Source organism: Neolamprologus multifasciatus, chromosome 3, assembly GCF_963576455.1.
Source record: "Neolamprologus multifasciatus chromosome 3, fNeoMul1.2, whole genome shotgun sequence".
Classification (NCBI taxonomy): domain Eukaryota; kingdom Metazoa; phylum Chordata; class Actinopteri; order Cichliformes; family Cichlidae; genus Neolamprologus; species Neolamprologus multifasciatus.
Window position 1 is genome coordinate 7,601,406 of NC_140441.1, and position 17,911 is coordinate 7,619,316.

General features: G+C 41.3%; 2 protein-coding genes across 4 annotated transcripts in view; both read right to left on the minus strand.

Annotated features, from left to right (window-relative positions):
- Window positions 1-17,911, minus strand: part of LOC146521364 (uncharacterized) — a 38,779-nt gene that overhangs the window by 2,742 nt on the left and 18,126 nt on the right. Inside the window, exons 1-5 of one of the 2 annotated variants that reach the window (XM_085155305.1) lie at window positions 5,375-6,525; window positions 4,613-5,207; window positions 4,365-4,526; window positions 2,940-3,017; window positions 114-200 (exon numbers count right to left, since the gene is read on the minus strand). In XM_085155305.1, the coding sequence (XP_085011431.1) occupies window positions 114-200; window positions 2,940-3,017; window positions 4,365-4,526; window positions 4,613-4,820 (535 nt within the window). In that variant the 5' untranslated portion in view covers window positions 4,821-5,207; window positions 5,375-6,525. Of the gene's footprint in view, window positions 1-113; window positions 201-2,939; window positions 3,018-4,364; window positions 4,527-4,612; window positions 5,208-5,374; window positions 6,526-17,911 lie in introns of those variants that run through there. The other variant, XM_085155304.1, reaches the window with a different exon arrangement.
- LOC146521365 (butyrophilin subfamily 1 member A1-like) lies at window positions 6,659-14,809 on the minus strand. 2 transcript variants are annotated; one of them, XM_085155249.1, is made up of 3 exons: window positions 14,087-14,809; window positions 12,770-13,111; window positions 6,659-11,523 (listed from the first exon to the last, which is right to left on the minus strand). In XM_085155249.1, exons 1-3 carry the CDS (start codon window positions 14,253-14,255, stop codon window positions 11,378-11,380), a joined length of 657 nt encoding a protein of 218 aa, XP_085011375.1. In that variant the 5' UTR covers window positions 14,256-14,809; the 3' UTR covers window positions 6,659-11,377. The 2 variants fall into 2 exon arrangements, with proteins under 2 accessions (XP_085011375.1, XP_085011377.1); XM_085155251.1 differs by having other exon boundaries at window positions 9,964-11,514; window positions 14,087-14,808.

A 17,911-nucleotide genomic window follows, 5' to 3' on the forward strand; every position in this document is an offset into this window, starting at 1 on the left:
CAAACACAGTTCAAACAACATTACAGTATTGTTTTTGACAGAGATTAGACTTACTGAGCCTCAGTGAAGATGTGGTTTGCTCAGCTCTGTACAAAGTTAAAGAGCAGCTGTACCTTTGGGACTCCTTGATCTGGTGGTTTTTGGTCCATAGCAGAAGTCGCCTGTTCTCACTTCTGAGTAGATTGTAGTTGAATCGCTCTCTGCAGAGTAAAATGCAGAAATTAAGAATTTACACACATAACATTACTGTTATTTTCTATACTGCAGCTATGGCAAAATATTTGTGCTGTTCTTCATGAAGAGATTAAGTAAAAATCTTTTTATAGCTGCATAGTTTCTTCCCCCCTTCTTAGCAGCTCTTCTGTGAAACACAGTAACCACACAGAACCTTGGGGGGATGTTTGCATAAAAAGGAGGGCAGACGACCACAAAGCTGCTGTCTTCTTTCAGGCTGACATATTTCACCACAGAGCAAAAAGCAAACTTGTTCTGACAAGATGAACGCTGTTACTGCCTGATCTGGAATCAGCAAGAGGAAGCAGCTTGTGTGGTTTTTAAACAGAATTTTAAAAAAGTCAGTAGTGACTCATCGGTGTGTTCAGTCTCTTTATGCCCTCCTGAAACACACGAGTCCCACTGTTGATCTGTCAAATTCATTATGAATATGTACCATGATTTACACTCCATCTTGCTTCCACAAACACTCAGAACAAAATAAAAAATAATAATAAATAATTAAAAGACCTTTAAAATCCATTTAAAAATGCCTCTTAATTGAAAGTACAAGTGCTTGAATAGGATACAGAATTTATTCACTGTTTGGCAATCAAAAACACATTGTTCCTCTGGAATTCCAAGTTCAACAAACAGATAGACTCTGTTCTCCAGTGCCCTGGAGTTGGAGGAGGTGAGAAGCGTGATCTTTTTGTTAAAAAGGGAAAGTCACCACCCAGACAATCAACAGGGGTAGATGACAAGTGCTTGAAATCAAGTTGTTGTCAATCACTAATTAACTCAAGTTATTTAAATCAAATTACTTAAAAACTAAAAAAAAAAAAATATGCTGGACCTCTATACTGAAACTCAGTTTGTATGGCCCTCATGTGCTTGAATGCATTCATAACAATGTCAGGGCATGCCCCTAATGAGACTGCAGATTCTGTCCTGGGAGATCTGGTTCAGGACACCACTTACCACCTAGACCAGCGGTCCCCAACCCCTGGGTCTCGGACCGGTACTGGTCCGTGAGTCGTTTGGTACCGGGCCGTGAGAGTTGAGGCTCAGGTGTGAAATGTATAGTTTTCAGGGTTTTTATCGGTTTTCAGCGTTATTTTGTTATCGTTTTTATCGTTAACTCGGTTTTCCTGGGTCTTTTCACGTGTGTTATGAATAAATCTTCTTTTTTTCGGTACCGGTACTAGTTTTATTTTGTTGTATTTATCCGCGACACCTTAAAGGCCGGTCCGTGAAAATATTGTCGGGCATAAACCGGTCCGTGGCGCAAAAAAGGTTGGAGACCGCTGACTTAGACAATCTGAGATGCAACCATGAAGCATCAGATGGACTGAAACATAACATCCCAGAGATGTTCTGTTAGATTTAGGTCAGGTGAGCGTCAGTCAATGGTATAAGTCCCTTAATTCTTCAAGGAATGCCCTGCATACTCTCACCACATGAGGCAGGGCATTGTTGTACACCAGGAGGAAACCAAGACCCACTGCACTAACGTAAAATCTGACAATAGACATTCACACCAGTGGCCTGCTGGATGACAACTTTTTATAGCAGATTGTTCTTAATGACAGCAGATAACAATGAGCTTTTCTACACACTGTGCCTTATTTACAGTATTTAAAACTCAACACAGTTCCAAGAATTTGTCTGGATGGAGCTTTGTCTTTGCAGACAGTGGAGCTTGTTCCACTTGTATCATCTCTCCCTGTGAAATCCAATTACTCCTCCAGTCCTGCTGCAAATCTAAGGAAGAGAACATAATCAGCACGCAAGGTGTGCTGCTGTACCTGCTGGCACTGAGCCCTCAGCCATCCAACCCAAATCCTCACTACACCAGATCCACAAACCATACTACATAACCTATGTGAGGCTGCATCTGTCCAAGTGTTACCCTGAACCCTGAACTTCGAGTTGGTGGAAGAAGTGTGACTCAAAGACTCCAGCACTGTGGTCATGATCACATGAGACTGTACCCTCAGCCATCTTGCCCCACCTCTATCTCTTACAGCTGAGTCACAAACCACAGCCCATGGCCACAGGATTATTTTGGATGTTATTTACCTGCCACTTTATTAGCACTAACATTATTTACCACTGATTTGCTGAAATAAGATTTTATGTATCAAATCATATGAGGTTTATAAGATATCTAGGCCAATACAGAGCATTCTCAGGTAGTGGACACTGAAAGAGTTTTACAGGCAGAGGTTAATTAATTACCCTTTTCCTCTCCCTTTCATATCACTGTATGTAATTTGGGCATCAGAAGGCACCAACAACATTGTGACGACAGCTCCTGCTAGCTGTGACCACCATGTCATCCATTTAGACCAAATGTTCTCAACCTCCACCAGGATGAGAGGAAAAGCATTCCTTACATGGAATGTGAGGAATGCTTAAAAACCCCATGAACAGCAGCCTCTGCCTGATATTCCTTCTCATTAATCTTTAGGTTTTCCAGGTCTGCCTGACAGTCTTTCTCACCATCTTAATCAATTCATCACTCGGTGGTGATCACTTGACAGCACTGATACAACAACAAATTGGTGAAACTCATAATATTCCCATCAGCCTCATGATTATTAGGAAATGACAGCACGCTACTCACATGGTGAACAATGTTTTTTTTTAAAGCTACTAAACCAAATCCTTAATGTTTGGCTATAAAATTAAACAATTATGGAGATAGAGAAATGCAGCAGTACCTCTCATCTTTAATTCACTGTGTTTCTCTTTGACCATGATTTGTCCATAACTGACATCTTCTGCAGCTGGATCATTCTCTGAAAAATACAACATGCATAGAGGATGAGATGGAATTATAAATACTGATATCCCATAAATGTAAAGCTGTACAGTTAAGTAAATCCCAAAAATTTAATTCTGTTCATCTGGATGTAGCGTTTTCAGTGGGAGAAACGTCTGTCACTCATCCACGTGACTTCTTTAGTCTCAGCTGACTGCAGGTTTCCTTACAAACATACATTTGCATAATGACTGAAACTAGCACCAGTGAAGGAACAATGGGCTGGGTGGTCAGTTATTTTCTGTGCAGTTTTATATACTGCATATATATATATATATATATATATATATACACACATATATATATCCCAGAGGCCTGGGAGCTGTGCAGTATCTTAGCTGTTCCTAGGACTGCACTCTTCTGGACAGAGATGTCTGATGTTGTTCCCGGGATCTGCTGGAGTCACTCGCTCCAGCAGCTTGGGAGTCACTGCACCTAGTGCTCCAATTACCACTGTTACCTTCACCCTTCGCATCTTCTTGAGCTTTTCTCTGAGCCCTTGGTATATCTCATGTTTCTCGTGTTCCTTCTTCCTGATGTTGTTGTCAAACGGTATTACTTCGTCTATCACTGCAGCTGTCTTTAAACATTCAGTCCAGCTTTGTCCAGCTTTGTCCAGCCAATTGGAAGTTGGATTTCTGGATGTCAGTTACCTCCTCTATCTGCCGGTGGTACATACCATGCAGGGGCCTGCCGTTTCATGATGGTTCCTCCATTTGTTCCTATTTCTTGGGTTTCTGCTGCCTGAGGATTGCTCTATTCCATAATCGTTATCCATAACACATAAGAAGTCTATCAACCAAGAAGTGATATATGCTACATAATTTGGCAGTTATTATAAAGCTACTGTATAAATTGATGGAGAGAGACATATCTCTAAGTTATGTGTCCCATACACATAAATTGCATGTATAATAATAAAATAAAAATAACATTTTTGAAAGATGTATTGCTACTTCTACAACTGTGCCAAATTACATTAATTAATTAATTAATTAAATTTGGTACTGTCTGCTCAGCTTCAACTCTGAACCTCTGGACTCTGTATGCGGTTTTGGTCCATTTTTAATGCAAGTGTCTTACAGATAATGCAACTCCTGTGTAGATAAAAGTACTAAGAGAACACAAAGAAAGTCTGTGCTCAAGCTTTGGTGAATGACAATACAACATTGTGTTTGGATGCTGCTTAACACTAACTAGTATGCTTCTGTGATTGTGTTATGTTCCCATAAAGTCTGAGGTTACAAAAAGCTATCTAGCAGATTGATTTTAATCTCAACAAAAAAAAATTACACATGTAAAATCTGTAACATCTAGAACTCACCTTTAGGTTTCCTTTGGGCATGTCGTCTCACCAGCAGAACCAGTAACACCAGTAGAACCACAACAGAGACTGATCCAACACATGTCAACGCAGAGAGAACAGGAGGAGAGAGTGATGTAGATGGAGGTGTGTATGTAGGTGGAGGTGTGGTGGTGAGTTTGTCTAAAATAAAGCAAACACAGTCATGAAGTTGTCGTCACATTGTGAATGTTGAAAGCTGCAGAAACACAGACAGGTGAGTGTGTCACCTGTGACAGTGATCCAGCTGGATGGAGACTCTCCATGACCGCTGATGTCACACTTGTAGAGGCCTTCATCAGACCTGGAAACATGCTGGATGGTCATGTGACCTGTAGGCTGCTTCCTGATGAGGGAGCCATCTTTATAGAAAGCAGCTGGGAGGTTGGAGGGAGTGGTCTTTGTTTTACAGAGCAGAGTGACGTCATCTCCCTCCATCACAGGGAGGACAGGACTCTGCAGGATCACTGATCCACCTCAACACAGAGACAAACTACAGCATTTCATCCATTTACACACAGCTTCATCAACACTAACTCCACACACTCAGCTTACCAGTGACTGTCAGGTTAACCATGTTACTGATGGGACCCTCTCTGGACTCACACCAGTAAACTCCACTGTCAGATGGGTAAACAGTGATGTTACAGGAAGAATTTGTCAAACCAGTTGGTTTTCCCCACCCATCTCCACACTGAGTCCTCTGTCGTTTGCTTGTGTTTCTCCTCAGAGTCCATCCAGCAGAGCTGTCGTCCTCCTCACAGCTCAGAGACACAAAGTCTTCTTTAAAGAACTGAGAGCTGCTGGGACTCACAGTCAGACGAGCTGTGAGGGTTACAATGAATTGATGATCTGTTTTTATCAAATCATGCTGATAATTATTCATTCATTTCATCAGTTTTATATGAGAGCTCCATTGTGAAACATGAACCCCATCAGGTCATATCAGTGAGCATTAATCATTTAAACTGTGACAGAAGAAGGTTACTGACCTTGGTTTGTTGTGCAGCTCAGCAGTGAGATCAGAACTAAAGAGAAATGACACTCAGGTTGATTTGAGGTGAAGATGAAGAACAACTCCACACAAACAGCATTAACCACTGTGCCTCTATGAGGCCTCTGTATTAGGGGTGGGCGATAGAAACAATATAAATTTGGCCAATGATAGAGATTTTGACTATGGTCGTGTCCAAATTCATGGACTGCTTCCTCCTGAGGCCGCATTTGTAGACCGATTACGTCACAGCGACATAACGCGGCCCAGCCAAACTCCAGTTTCCAACAATGGCGGCCGCTACTAAGTTTTAAAATTACTCATACTAATCTTTCTGGGTCACAAAATAAAGTTTTAACATATTTTCAGGCGAGAAAGTAGCTGTGTAAACATCAAATATCTGCTCGGTTTATCAAGATATCGCATATTTGCAAAAGTGCTTCGACGTTTTCGGAGACGTCTGCTACCCACCAGCTCGATAGCAAGCCAAGAGCTCGAGGGTCACTGGAGCCACCGAGAATGGCACAACTCCCGGCACATCACTTTCATATCGCCGCAGTCTTTCGCTACTCAGGTTAAACGTAATATATAAGTCACTTAGATAACCTAAAAATGTTATTGTTGGGCTTTTTTCACCGTTTGATTTGTTCCTGAGTAAATTGGTTTGGCTGAGATTAAAGTCCTAGTTTTCACACAGCTGAATAAACGTCAAACAGAAAACTGATTAAACAGAAGTGTGAGACGGTCGAGAGTTTACGCCAGTGTCCTGTTATATTTTAGATAGCAAGGAGCAGACGGCCGAGTTTATTAAACTCCACCGAGACAGCGGTGACACTAATCAGAAGGCTAGACCGTCCAATTTCCCCAGCCGTTTACTTCCGGCCTACCCGACCTTCTGAGGACCCGGCCCACGTAGACCGCGAAGGCCGGGTCCTCAGGAGGATGCAGCCCATGAATTTGGACACGACCCATATCGCTCTATCTCGATAGCGCATGTTGATGATGTCATCAAGCTCCGCCTGTTTTGGTCGAAAGCATCGCAGCGGCTAAAACCATTATCATCTGCAAATTATGGCGGGCGACAGTCATAGCAAAGAGATGAAGCGCTTTTGAAATATGGGGAAAGCCAAAAACTGCGCTTCCTCCACTTCCGTAACATTGATTCATTAATGTTGAATTCTCTCGCAGCTGCTCTATTCCCATGTTGTTGCAGTATATTAATGACTAACCTCGTATTGTGGATGAATAATCTCAGTTGTTCTCCTGACTGAAGTTTGGCCCGTGTATAGCATCCTGCTATGCGATTGCATTTGTCCCTGACCACCAGAATCCGTCACGTTAACTTTTATCGAGTGGAAAAAAAGTTGGCGTTCATCCTCCAGCTTCACTGTACTAACATAGCTGTGTCGCTAGCAATCACGTAGCACAACATTATATACCAGGTAGTCCAGCTTTAGTAACCCTGCAAACGCCACTGCTGTTTAGTTTTCTGTCTTCATTTATGTTGGAAGTCGTAGCAGAGCTGTACGTTTTAATTAGTTTTAAAAATCTCTCAGTCAGAACATGGTATGAAATGTTTAGGTGCAAACTAGCGAGCTAACTTCCTGTTAACTTCTAACTCCGTTAAATTTAATATATTCTGTTTTCATGGATGCTTGGATGTAAAACTTAATTGTTACACCCAATAAAGCAGCAACGCTGATGATTTAATTAAAGATGAAAGAATTTAGACCATTTTTAACTCTTAGTGTTCGTTTGACTTTGGGACCTGAAGAAGACGGAGTTTTGGACCCAGATTACTCCGTGAAGTTCCTCACTACGGCAGCCGTAATGCTCTGACAATCCATCAAAACATTTTTTAACAGATTTCTGCATGCTAAAATCGGTTCGAGGTCAGTAAGCACAACCAGAATTCATACATAAGGCACACTCTCGATTTTTGAGAAAATTAAAGGATTTTAAGTGTGCCTTATAGTGTGGAAAATACCTTATACAGAAGAAAAGAATATATCGTGATATATATCGTTGCCGCACATGCTTCAAATTATATCGCGATATGAATTTTAGGCCATATCGCCCAGCCCTACTCTGTATTATCATTTTTTATTGCTAATGCTATAAAAAGCTAATTGCTTTCATTCTTTCTTAGCAACATTTCACACCACACCCCAAAATTTCTGGAGTAATTATTTTACTGTTAGAACAGTCTGCACACACATTTTGCTCCTAGGGTATGGATACAGAAGACTACATTTTAATTAAAACATAACACAATCCACACACCAACTGTGGCCATCAGTGTCAGATAACAGAACTTGATGTCAGACGATAGTGCCGCCCTAACAGTTTATCCACTACTCTTAAATAACACAGTAAAGTTATGTGGCACTGTAGTCTTGAGCAGTCTTGTAGGAAGGGGGTCTAAAAGAGACATTGATGGTTTGGAGGATGTAGTTACTGAAATTACTGAACTCAGAAATATTACTTGGAGAAAAATAGTCTAAATAAATATCAATGGTGTTGAAAGTAGCTGTAGTACTATTTCTAAAAAAAAAAAAAAAATCCATGAAGTCATTACTAGTTAACATTAAAGAAATGGTTGGTTCAAGAGACTTTAGACTTTTGTCAGCCTGACTACAGAAATAAAACTTTGGGTTGTTCTTATTTTCTCCAACGTTTTATATAACTAAGATAAACAGTAAGATGTTTTAACTTTACAGAGGGCTTTTTTTGTTTTTTGATAAAGCAGCAAACTACTTTTGCAGGCTAAATGATGATCTTCCAAATTAGTGAGACATTACTTCCTCTCCAGTGTACACATTATCTGTTTTAAGTTGCACATTTGAGATTTATACCAGGGAGTCAAGTACTTCTAAATTTGAGGCTTTCTTTTTCACATGGGTTACAGTATCCAGAACGACTTTTGCTGCAGCAGCCTTCAGGTAGCTGCTCTTCTCTGTGTGGCTACAAAGCATTGAATATAATAACATAATTGTATGAAAACTCTCACAAAGACATCTACTGTGATGAAATCTGATCAGCTTTTCACTGCCTGCTGTGTTTCCTCGACTCCTGAGCAAAGATAAAGAGTCAGTTCAGACCTGCAGTTGGTCCTCGTGGTGTTTTGAACTTGAATTCAGCCTGATTTGTTTTTCATGTCTTCTCCTCCATCATCAGTTATCAGGAGAGCAGACAGTCAAAGTACAAGAATTCAAACAAACACAGAGATTCTACTTACAGAGCAGACACAGCACAGATGTTTCCTTCATCGTCCTTCTCACTCATTTGAGCTTTTTTTCATTTCTCTCACTGACACCAAGTAAAGCCCGCCCTCTTCCTCTGAGCACCAGCTTTCTATTGGTTCAAACACAGAGGTGAGAACTATTTCCTTTCCATGTAGTGGACCTTATTGGTTCATTTGTGGGGCACTGGTGTGGGACTGACTTCTTTTCTTTGTGGAAAGTTATAAAGAATACAATTAAGAGAAAATATAAATATAATCCAGTACTTCTTTATTCATAAATTCATGTACATTCATGCAGTTTAGATCTGGGAGACAAACACCCTAGCTACTTTTAAGAATACGCTTAAAACTTCCCCTTTTGATAAAACCCACGATTAGGGTTGGTTCAGTTGACTCTGAATTCTTCCTTAGTTACTGCAACAGACTTAGGCTGTGTTTCTCCTTCTGTCATGTTTATTCACCTCTTTATTTAATCATCATTTACTATTTATCTCTTACTCTCTTCCACACCATGTTTTTTTTAATCTTCCCCTATATTGTGTATATAAATAAAAATGAATTGAATTATGCATATCTCTAAAACCAGTGCCACTAGACAGCTTAGTGGTCTCTTGTCTTGAAAAGAAAGTGCATGCATGAGGTGGTGCATAAGGTGGTGCATGAGGTGGCAACAATAATTTCGCTCAAGTGAAGGAGTTTGGTCTGTGGTAGGGGAGGTTTCTTGTTTGTTGCTGCCTTTCACAGTCGCCTCAGGTTTTTGTGAATGTCAGGGGGCTGGGTCTGCATTTTGAGTGTATTTTGTATTTTTTGATTCCTCGTAATGTTAAGTTCAAGTGTATTATTAGTATGTCTTAGTTAGGTTTTGTTTAAAGTTTCATCCAAGCTCCCTTGTTTATGTGTCGTATTCTGTTCTATCTGTATGATTTTTTGTTATGTCTGTGTCTCGTTCCCCTTAGCTGTGTTGATGTTCCTCTTGTTGTGTATCTTTTGGTCTCCCCAGGCTGACTAGCCAAACTAGCCAAACAGCAACTTGCCAGGGGGCTAGCCCAAAGCGCTTTACACATCCTTTGGGGTCCTTAGGGACTAGTAAAGCGCTATATAAATACAGACCATTTACATCCAGTCATCCACCCATTCACACACCTTTTCACACACTTGTGATGGCAAGCTACATTGTAGCCACAGCTGCCCTGGGGCGCATTGACAGAGGCGAGGCTGCCAGACACTGGCACCACCGGGCCCTCTGACCACCACCAGTAGGAGACGGGTGAAGTGTCTTGCCCAAGGACACAACGACCGAGACTGTCCAAGCTGGGGCTAAGCCGGCAACCTTCTGATTACAAGGCGTGTGGCGGGTGTGTCCCAATTCAGAGACCGCATGCTTGAAGTACGCATTTTGAGTGTGATTACGTCACCGCCACGTGACAACGGCTGTCCCAATTCGAAGTGTACTTTAAATGCATACTCCAAATGCGCCGTCAATTTCCCCAAATATCAAGCGTGGTCCGGTACACGCTTTGTGGTCCCATATATCCCACAATCCATAGCGCGGCGGTGGGTGTGGATAATTTTACTGCAAAATACGGCAGAAGGGAGTGGCCGAAAAGTGAACTGTCAAAAGTAGTGATGGGCAGATGAAGCTTCATGAAGCACTGAAGCTTTTCATCCAATTGGTTCACCCCAGCGCAAAGCTTCTTGAAGCTTCATTTGCTCTAGTAGGACACCTACTGGACGTAAAAATATTAGTTGGCATGAATTTGAAGAGTGTGGCCTTTTGCACACAGCCTGTAAATGTCAACAACAAAAGAAGTGTGTAAAACATGTATATTGTAGTGATGGCAGTATACTGTGTATATTTATACTGGCAGTATGGAAAATGATCATTTGGAAATGCTTAAAATGGAAATGATCATTTACTGTGAGGTGAGGTGTGGTTGGGGTGTGGACAGTGGTTGTGCTTTTGTAACGTTGAGGTATGGACAGCTACACACTGAGGCCTCAGTCCTGCCTGTTCACATTTTATTCTGTAAAAACTAAATTTTCACTGCTTTTATGACCTTTTTAGTGGGGAGAACATAGCTAGGATTTAATGATTTAACAAATCTTTTAAATAAAAAAAAAAAAAATTTAAAAAGGGTCTGCAACACGGTCAGCTGTGGTCAAGCTATTTTATTACTGCATGCAAGCAGAAGAGCAAACACACATCAAAACATCACAGGTCTAAATCATGAACGCTCAGAAACAGAAGAACTTTTATACATTCCAAGGGAGGGAATTACAAACTGATCATATGTTAGCAAAAGGAAATATGGTATCTAAAGGGCAGAATTTAATTTCTAACGACTAGTTAGTAATTTAAACATTATTTCACCAAAGGAGGTTGGTTCACTTTTTTTATGGCCCACAGTTTGTGTACGCTCCAACTCCATTCATATGAGATAATTGCATTTGTGGTGCTCCAACCATGTTGCCAACATGGATGCAGGGTACTCACTCACTCAGGGTACTCCCTGGTGGACAAACATCTCATACAAATCACATACAAATTTAAAATCAAATCAAAATCTACAAATTTGGCATCTACCTGCTGAATCTTCAGCATTGCTCATTTCTGTGTATCGTGAGATTATATTCACTTTCAAATTTTCAATGACAACACCAAAGTTGGAACCTAAACAGGAGACTCGGAGTCAATCCTTTAAAATCTTTGGGACATTTCAAACAAGCTGCTGTTCAGCAGGAAGTGTCTGTTGTTCTCTAGACTGCAAAACCAACAGCAACAAGAAGAAGCATACTAAAAACTGTCAGACAAACTTTCAGCCCAACAGATCCATTTTTCCTCTGTGTAGCCTTCTTCCCTCCATCCTCCTTCCCTCCATCCTCCGTGTCTCCTCCTGTCTGACCTGCAGGTGAGAAACAGGTGTGAGGTGTCAGCTGTCAGGTAGGTGATGAGTGAAGAACAGAACAGAATCCATTTCCTCTTCAAACTGCTGTCAGACATTATCTACTGCACTCTGATCACATCACTCAGACCAGCTGCTTTCTACAAATCAAGCAGCTTCACCTCTGGGTTCTGTACTATGAAGTGAGTTCAACATACCCCTGTCATATTCCAGTTATCTGGATTCACATATCCTAACATTATTCACATCAAGCTGGTTATCAGCACACTCAGTTAACCCGGGCTTCCTCTGCATGTTTGCACAATAGGGGTAGCAATGGCAGCTGACTAATTGGAAACACGGATCGGTGTACTGGCAACAAGACAGCTGATTTTATAAAGGAAGATAAGAGTAGATTAGAAAAATATGAGGACGTTAACAATGTAATGCAGACAAAGCAATACAGCTACTGTCTGTGAAGGTTCTCAGTCATCCAGGTCGTCGTAGTCTAAGGAGCTTAGAAAGAAAAGCATCTGGACTTTTTTAAATTAATACAGCTTCTACAGAAAAAGCAGCCGTGTTAAAAGTGCTGTATGAATGCATGTGCACTTTTAATGTTTTGGTTAGTAAGCCTGGACATATTAATCAAGTTGAAGGTAATAAAGTTCAATTAATGTCAATTTTCTTTGTATAGCACCAAATCACAACAACAGTTGCCTCAATGCCAAATGTGTGATATCACAACTCTGTTATTAGGACATGGAGGAGTCTGATGGATTAAAATATTTCAATAAACGGAGTGTTCATTAGTCTGAGAGCAAGCAAAGAACAAATATAAAACAAAATTCAAATGTAGGACTTAGTTGATGTGCAAATTTGATATTAAGTCAGTAAATACAAATACATGTACTGTTTGAGGATCATATGTTAATGTTTATAGAAAACCGGTTGCAGTCACCAGAGAGAAGTCAAGGGATAGAGTTCACAATGCTTAATGACATTCAACAGCACTTCAGATCTACGTCTCTGGATAGTTCTAAATGAACCAAAGAACCTTCCAGTAATGCTGATGGTATTTTCCAGAGAACTGATTGGTCAGTAAGCAGCAATTTTATAGCTGTCAATCTATAATCTGGAACGCAAGTTACCCTGGTAAGAACGACCTTCATATTACAGAAAACCCAGGGTTAAGAATGAAGCTACCTGGAAGAAGTCTCTTTATAGTATAGACCTGTGATTATAGACACACTGAACTCTGCCAACTCACCTGGAGGAGCAACACTCAGGAAGATGATACTACTGTGCCTCACGTTGTCATTCTCTTTCCAGACAACATAACATTTATAGCTTCCATTATCAGCAGTCGTCACATTCTTCAGAATCAAACCCACGTCTCCATCCTTCATCTGTCTGTCCTGCAGATCCACTCGGTTCTTAAAAGACTCATGCTGGTCTTCTGGAATAAAATTCTCATCCCGGTACACAAGGACATAATCTGTCTCAAGGTCAGCTCTGCTCCACTCTACAATGATGATGGAGTGGTGGTTGTTTGGAACCTGACATGGCAGAATGACGTCCTGTCCAGACACAGCTGTGACACTTTTCTGATCTGAAAGAGGAAACAACACAGAGCAGAGAGCAGGGTTCATACACCTTTTTCAGGTCAAATTCAAGCACTTTCAAGGTCCCTTTTCAAACTTTGCTAGACCCGCCCCTGCACAGTTACCAGCTGTCAGCTACATAAAAAAAGGATCCTGGTGTTATCTGTCTCTCAGAAACAGTTCATAACTTCCCTTCAACTCATTCATGTCACCTAAAAGGTAAACCTGTTTCTCCATCACCTGTTCAGCTCTGATGATTCAGTAAGGACGTCTCCTGGTTTCATCTTCATGTTTCCCTCTCACCACATATCCAAACTGATATCATGACCAGCAGCTTAACAGCTGTGGCTCTAGCAAACATCAGCTGATACTAGAAATTAATTGATCAGTTTCGTAGCATAGCGTAAAGACACAGAATAACTCCAGCTTTGTGTCTTTTTTTCATTCTAGCTTTAATGCGATACAAATCGCGTTCCTTTTTCCCTCAATACCATTTTCTTCTGTTTGTCTGTGATAAGAGCCGTCAGAGCCGTTGGCGAAGCAATGAGGAGGACCTCCTCTAATTGGTCCAGCCCAGAGTCGATCATGACCAATCCACCACCTTTCTTTGTTTATACGGTTACAAAAAACAAAACAAAACAAAAAACAAAACAAAACAAAACAAGAAAAGGCCAGTCAAACTGCGGTTAAACCATAAGTTACCCAAATAAGCCTAAAGCGTGGTTTGTAGTACAGGCCACCCAAATTAAACATACGGATACAAGCGTTAACATTTTTTTTGTCTCTGTGAAAATTTGCAGTCAAGGAGGAACTATTTAGCTCGTTAATGCACGCGGTCATCGAGATGGAAATGATTCTTACGAAATTATTTTTTTCCTTTCGTAAAACTGCAGACTGCCGATTTTTTAACCACATAACTCATACTTTTTTTGCGTTTTAACTCAGAGGGAAACACAGTTTAGTTTCTAACGGTTAAATCTTACCTCCAGAAACAAGCGGGAAGATGCCGATCAGCAGCAAAGTCGAGCAGAGTGACGAGGACATTCTCATTTTTCTGACAACGCTTAAAGCTCGACTCTGGCGAGGAAGTCGAGGTAGAGTGACGTATGGTATATATGCGGAACTGGGGTGTGTACCATCTTCTACAGTCATTGGGCTGTAGCCTTTCTGTAGGTCGGTGTCGTGCCAGTTAGGTACCGAATTTGTTTCCCATGCGAACAGTGTAGACAGAGCAGATACAGTTGACTGCGCATCGATTCCAACAACTAGACGCGGAAGTACTGGTGTTTTAGGTTACTGGAAAAGTGAAAGATGAGTGTCTTTACATTACAGTTCAGTTTGTGGGTTACAACAGAAAATAGTTTTTCCGGGATTTGAACAGGCAGAACAAATTGTGGCAGGATCATCCTGTTATTATCTCCCTTTAACTTTACTGTATAAAGAGCTAAGATCTCCAACATTTCAGGAGTAGTTAGTCATTGTAAGAAGTATTTGTAAACTAAATATCAAGGATGTGGGATACTGTTTGTTCGTGATTTTGGAAGCCCAGTGCGTGCTCGTGACAAGGGGAAACAAATTCTCTTGACATAACCCCATTGCACTAAAATCAGAAACAACGTAATTTGTTTTGGTTCTTATCACTAGCAAAAATTGTTATTGATCCCTTTACCCCTAGTCCTAACGTGTATATTTATTTTCTTACTCTTTTTATTATCTATCTATTTATTGTTTGTTTACATGCACTGCTGTAACTGGAGCCTCGTCGTCTCGTCTCTCTATATACTGGACTGTATGTAGCGGAGATGACAATAAACTTTTACTTTGACTTCAGCAGCGAGCAGGCGCACCAAGAGCTCTCGCGCTCACTTTTCACGTTTCGAAAAAACATCGGTGCAAATTATAAGTCTGTATCATGATGTCTGGTGTTTTCGTGTTTGTTGTTTTGCTTTTATTTTGTTTTATTTTGCGAGTTGGTTATTAGATGCTGCTCCAGCCAGTCAGAGAATCCCCCGCCGCCCCGCCCTCTCCTCTCTGCGCCGCAGGCAGCAGGCGCACCTCGCAAACGGAGGGCGCCCTTACTCCCAGCACATCGGCGATAGAAAACTGATCGGTGCCTATGCCATTCCCAGTGCGCGCTGGCTGAGGTCGGGGCAGCATGAGTACGAGCAATTTTATTTATCCGCCCCCCACCACGATGCCGCCCCGGGCAACCGCCCGTGTCGCCCGTATCAAAAACCGCTACTGGATATGATACACTAGCATAAATTAAGGTTTACAAATGTGTCCAATGATTTGCGTGTAACCTCCGAGGACCACGTTTACAACCCCTTTGAGACAAAGTTCTCTTCATAATATTTTCAGAATCAGAATGCAGTACTTTAATAATCCCTAAGGACATTATGGAAATGTTTACTAGTGATGTGACGTTCTCTATCGAGGCTTCAAAGCTTGTGTCGAGTAATGGAGGGGGCGTTTCCGCGATGCGCGTAACGAGGGAGGAGCTTTTATGGGAGGAGCTGAAAATGATGACGTCCGAAGCCTCGCTGCCTGGCTGTACCACGTGACTGGTTCAGGAAGTGGTTCGAACTTTGCCGCGAGCTATGACAGCGATATAAACCCCTCAGACTTCATTCAAAATGTGGGTGTTTGATGGAGAGTTGCAGTTAGTGAGAATTTGGAGACAGTTTGGAGGTTTAGGAGAGTGAGGAGAGAAAGTCAGGAGAGAATGGAGCCAGCTAAGAAGAGGAGGATGTCCTCCCCTGTGTGGGATCTCATTCCTCCCAACAAGGTATGTAAATTTCTACAGAAGATGTCTTTTCATAATACTGATGGTGCAATACAATTTATGTTAAGCTGTCTTTACTTTTGTACAAGGTGAAGTGTTTGCTATGTGCCAGGGAGCTGGGATATAACAACAACACCTCATCCATGCTTAGGCACTACAGAGCTTTGCATGAGAATAAGGGGAACACCGATTGTGGAGCAAGACCAGGTGAACCATCAAATGCCATGATTGTATAAAAGGCCCCAAAGTTCATATAATAGTTTATTGGTGTTTATAAGTTTATATAAGTTCATTTGATATTCAGTCTTCTGTCAGTTTGGGCCAGCCCGCCTTCTAGTGACATCATCCGGTTAGTAAGGTGGGCAGTTTAATGTCAGATGAGCAGTGTTGGTCCGGAGAGGGTGCACTGATTCCTGAGGAATGTATGTGTGCGTAAATGACAAGTAAGTAGTGACCTGTGTTGTATTTTGCCTTTGTTTGTGTCAGTACTGTAGTATGTTACCATCAGTGTTGGGAAGGTTACTTTTAAAATGTATTCCATTACAGAATACAGAATACATGTCTCAAAATGTATTCTGTAACGTATTCCGTTACGTTACTCAATGAGAGTAACGTATTCTGAATACTTTGGATTACTTAATATATTATCATGCTGTTTACAACTACATGAATGTACTATTGCTGTGATTTATCACTGTTACTGAAGGTCCGTGGCTCCGAACCGTAGTAAAGGGACCTCTGGCTAATACGGCAGGTTCCTGTCGGGCTCGTAGCCGAAAACTAGCTTTACTTTGTTGTCTGGGTCAACTTTGCTAGCGAGGGACAGTGAGGCGTTGAAAGGCTGCTCCAACGGAACTTATTGTTTTTGGAGGAAAACACGAACACGGTGTACAGTCGAGTCTTAATAGCTTACTTACAACTGGGCTCGTCAGGCACTCTTCTTGGCTGCACTGGTTATTATTATATTTACATGCTTCCAGCTTGCTCGATGACAGCTCGTACTTTTCCTTTTTCTCCCTCCCTCGCTCACAGACACATAAGTGTATGGCAGTCCATTCTCCCTGCAGCACGGATTACACTGCCTATGATGCTACATTCTTTAGAGCTATACCGGTAGCATTCTGCCTATTAGCTTAGCACAACAACAACAAAAAGGCCTCTCTTACCCAGGAAACACGCAGAGAGAGAGCGTCACCCTGTAACCATGGCAACCGTAACGCTGCCGCCTGGAACAACAGAACGTAGCTGTCAAACAAAACCCAAACAGTCCTGACCCGCCACAATATGAAACAGGGAAGTACCGCCGTGTAATCCATTTATTTCAACAAAGTAACTGTATTCTAAATACCACCTTTTTAAACGGTAACTGTAACGAAATACAGTTACTCATATTTTGTATTTTAAATACGTAACGGCGGTACATGTATTCCGTTACTCCCCAACACTGGTTACCATTTAGGAACTAATGTAGTCCATAGTTGGAGCGGTAGGCCACGCATGCAACGCGTGAGTTCACCCTCATTTCATATGTTAATTTATGTTGTTAGCTTACCCCGGTTTAGCTTTGTTGACGCATGTACGGTCGCTCGCCTATAACGTCATTCCTGTTATCAGACCTTCTCTGTATGTTGTATGTGATGCTTGTGATTGTTTACTTTGAAGTAGCGGAGTTTGTAGCGAACAATTAGGTACGAGGATTAATAAAATAGCGAACGTAGTTCGACCGGAAGTATGGCGTCCCGCTTGCCCTTCACAATAAGAGCATAACAGCAGATTATAATGGGGAAGCTTATTTTGTATAACTACCGGAAGTAGTTCCTGTGTACTGACGGTTGCTTAACCTCGCACTAATGCTGTTTAGTTGCATAGTGTGAGCAGTTTGAAGTGTATTATATTTTTCTGATCTTTATAGTTGAGTATGTTAACTATATTGTATTATGTCTGTATTTGAGTGTTTTACTTGTCTATTCTCTTTATTTATTGTTATTTCCATTGTTTATTTCCTCTGTAGGAAACCACACAC

What these genes read in the sequence shown, in the direction of transcription:
- LOC146521365 (XM_085155249.1), bottom strand. Translation starts at nt 14,255, where the DNA reads ATGACTGTAGAAGATGGTACACACCCCAGTTCCGCATATATACCATAC. An exon ending in CTTCCCGCTTGTTTCTGGAG is followed by an intron (nt 13,112 to 14,086) that starts GTAAGATTTAAC and finishes TTCCTCTTTCAG; the next exon opens with ATCAGAAAAGTGTCACAGCT. An exon ending in CCTGAGTGTTGCTCCTCCAG is followed by an intron (nt 11,524 to 12,769) that starts GTGAGTTGGCAG and finishes TCTCACCTGCAG; the next exon opens with GTCAGACAGGAGGAGACACG.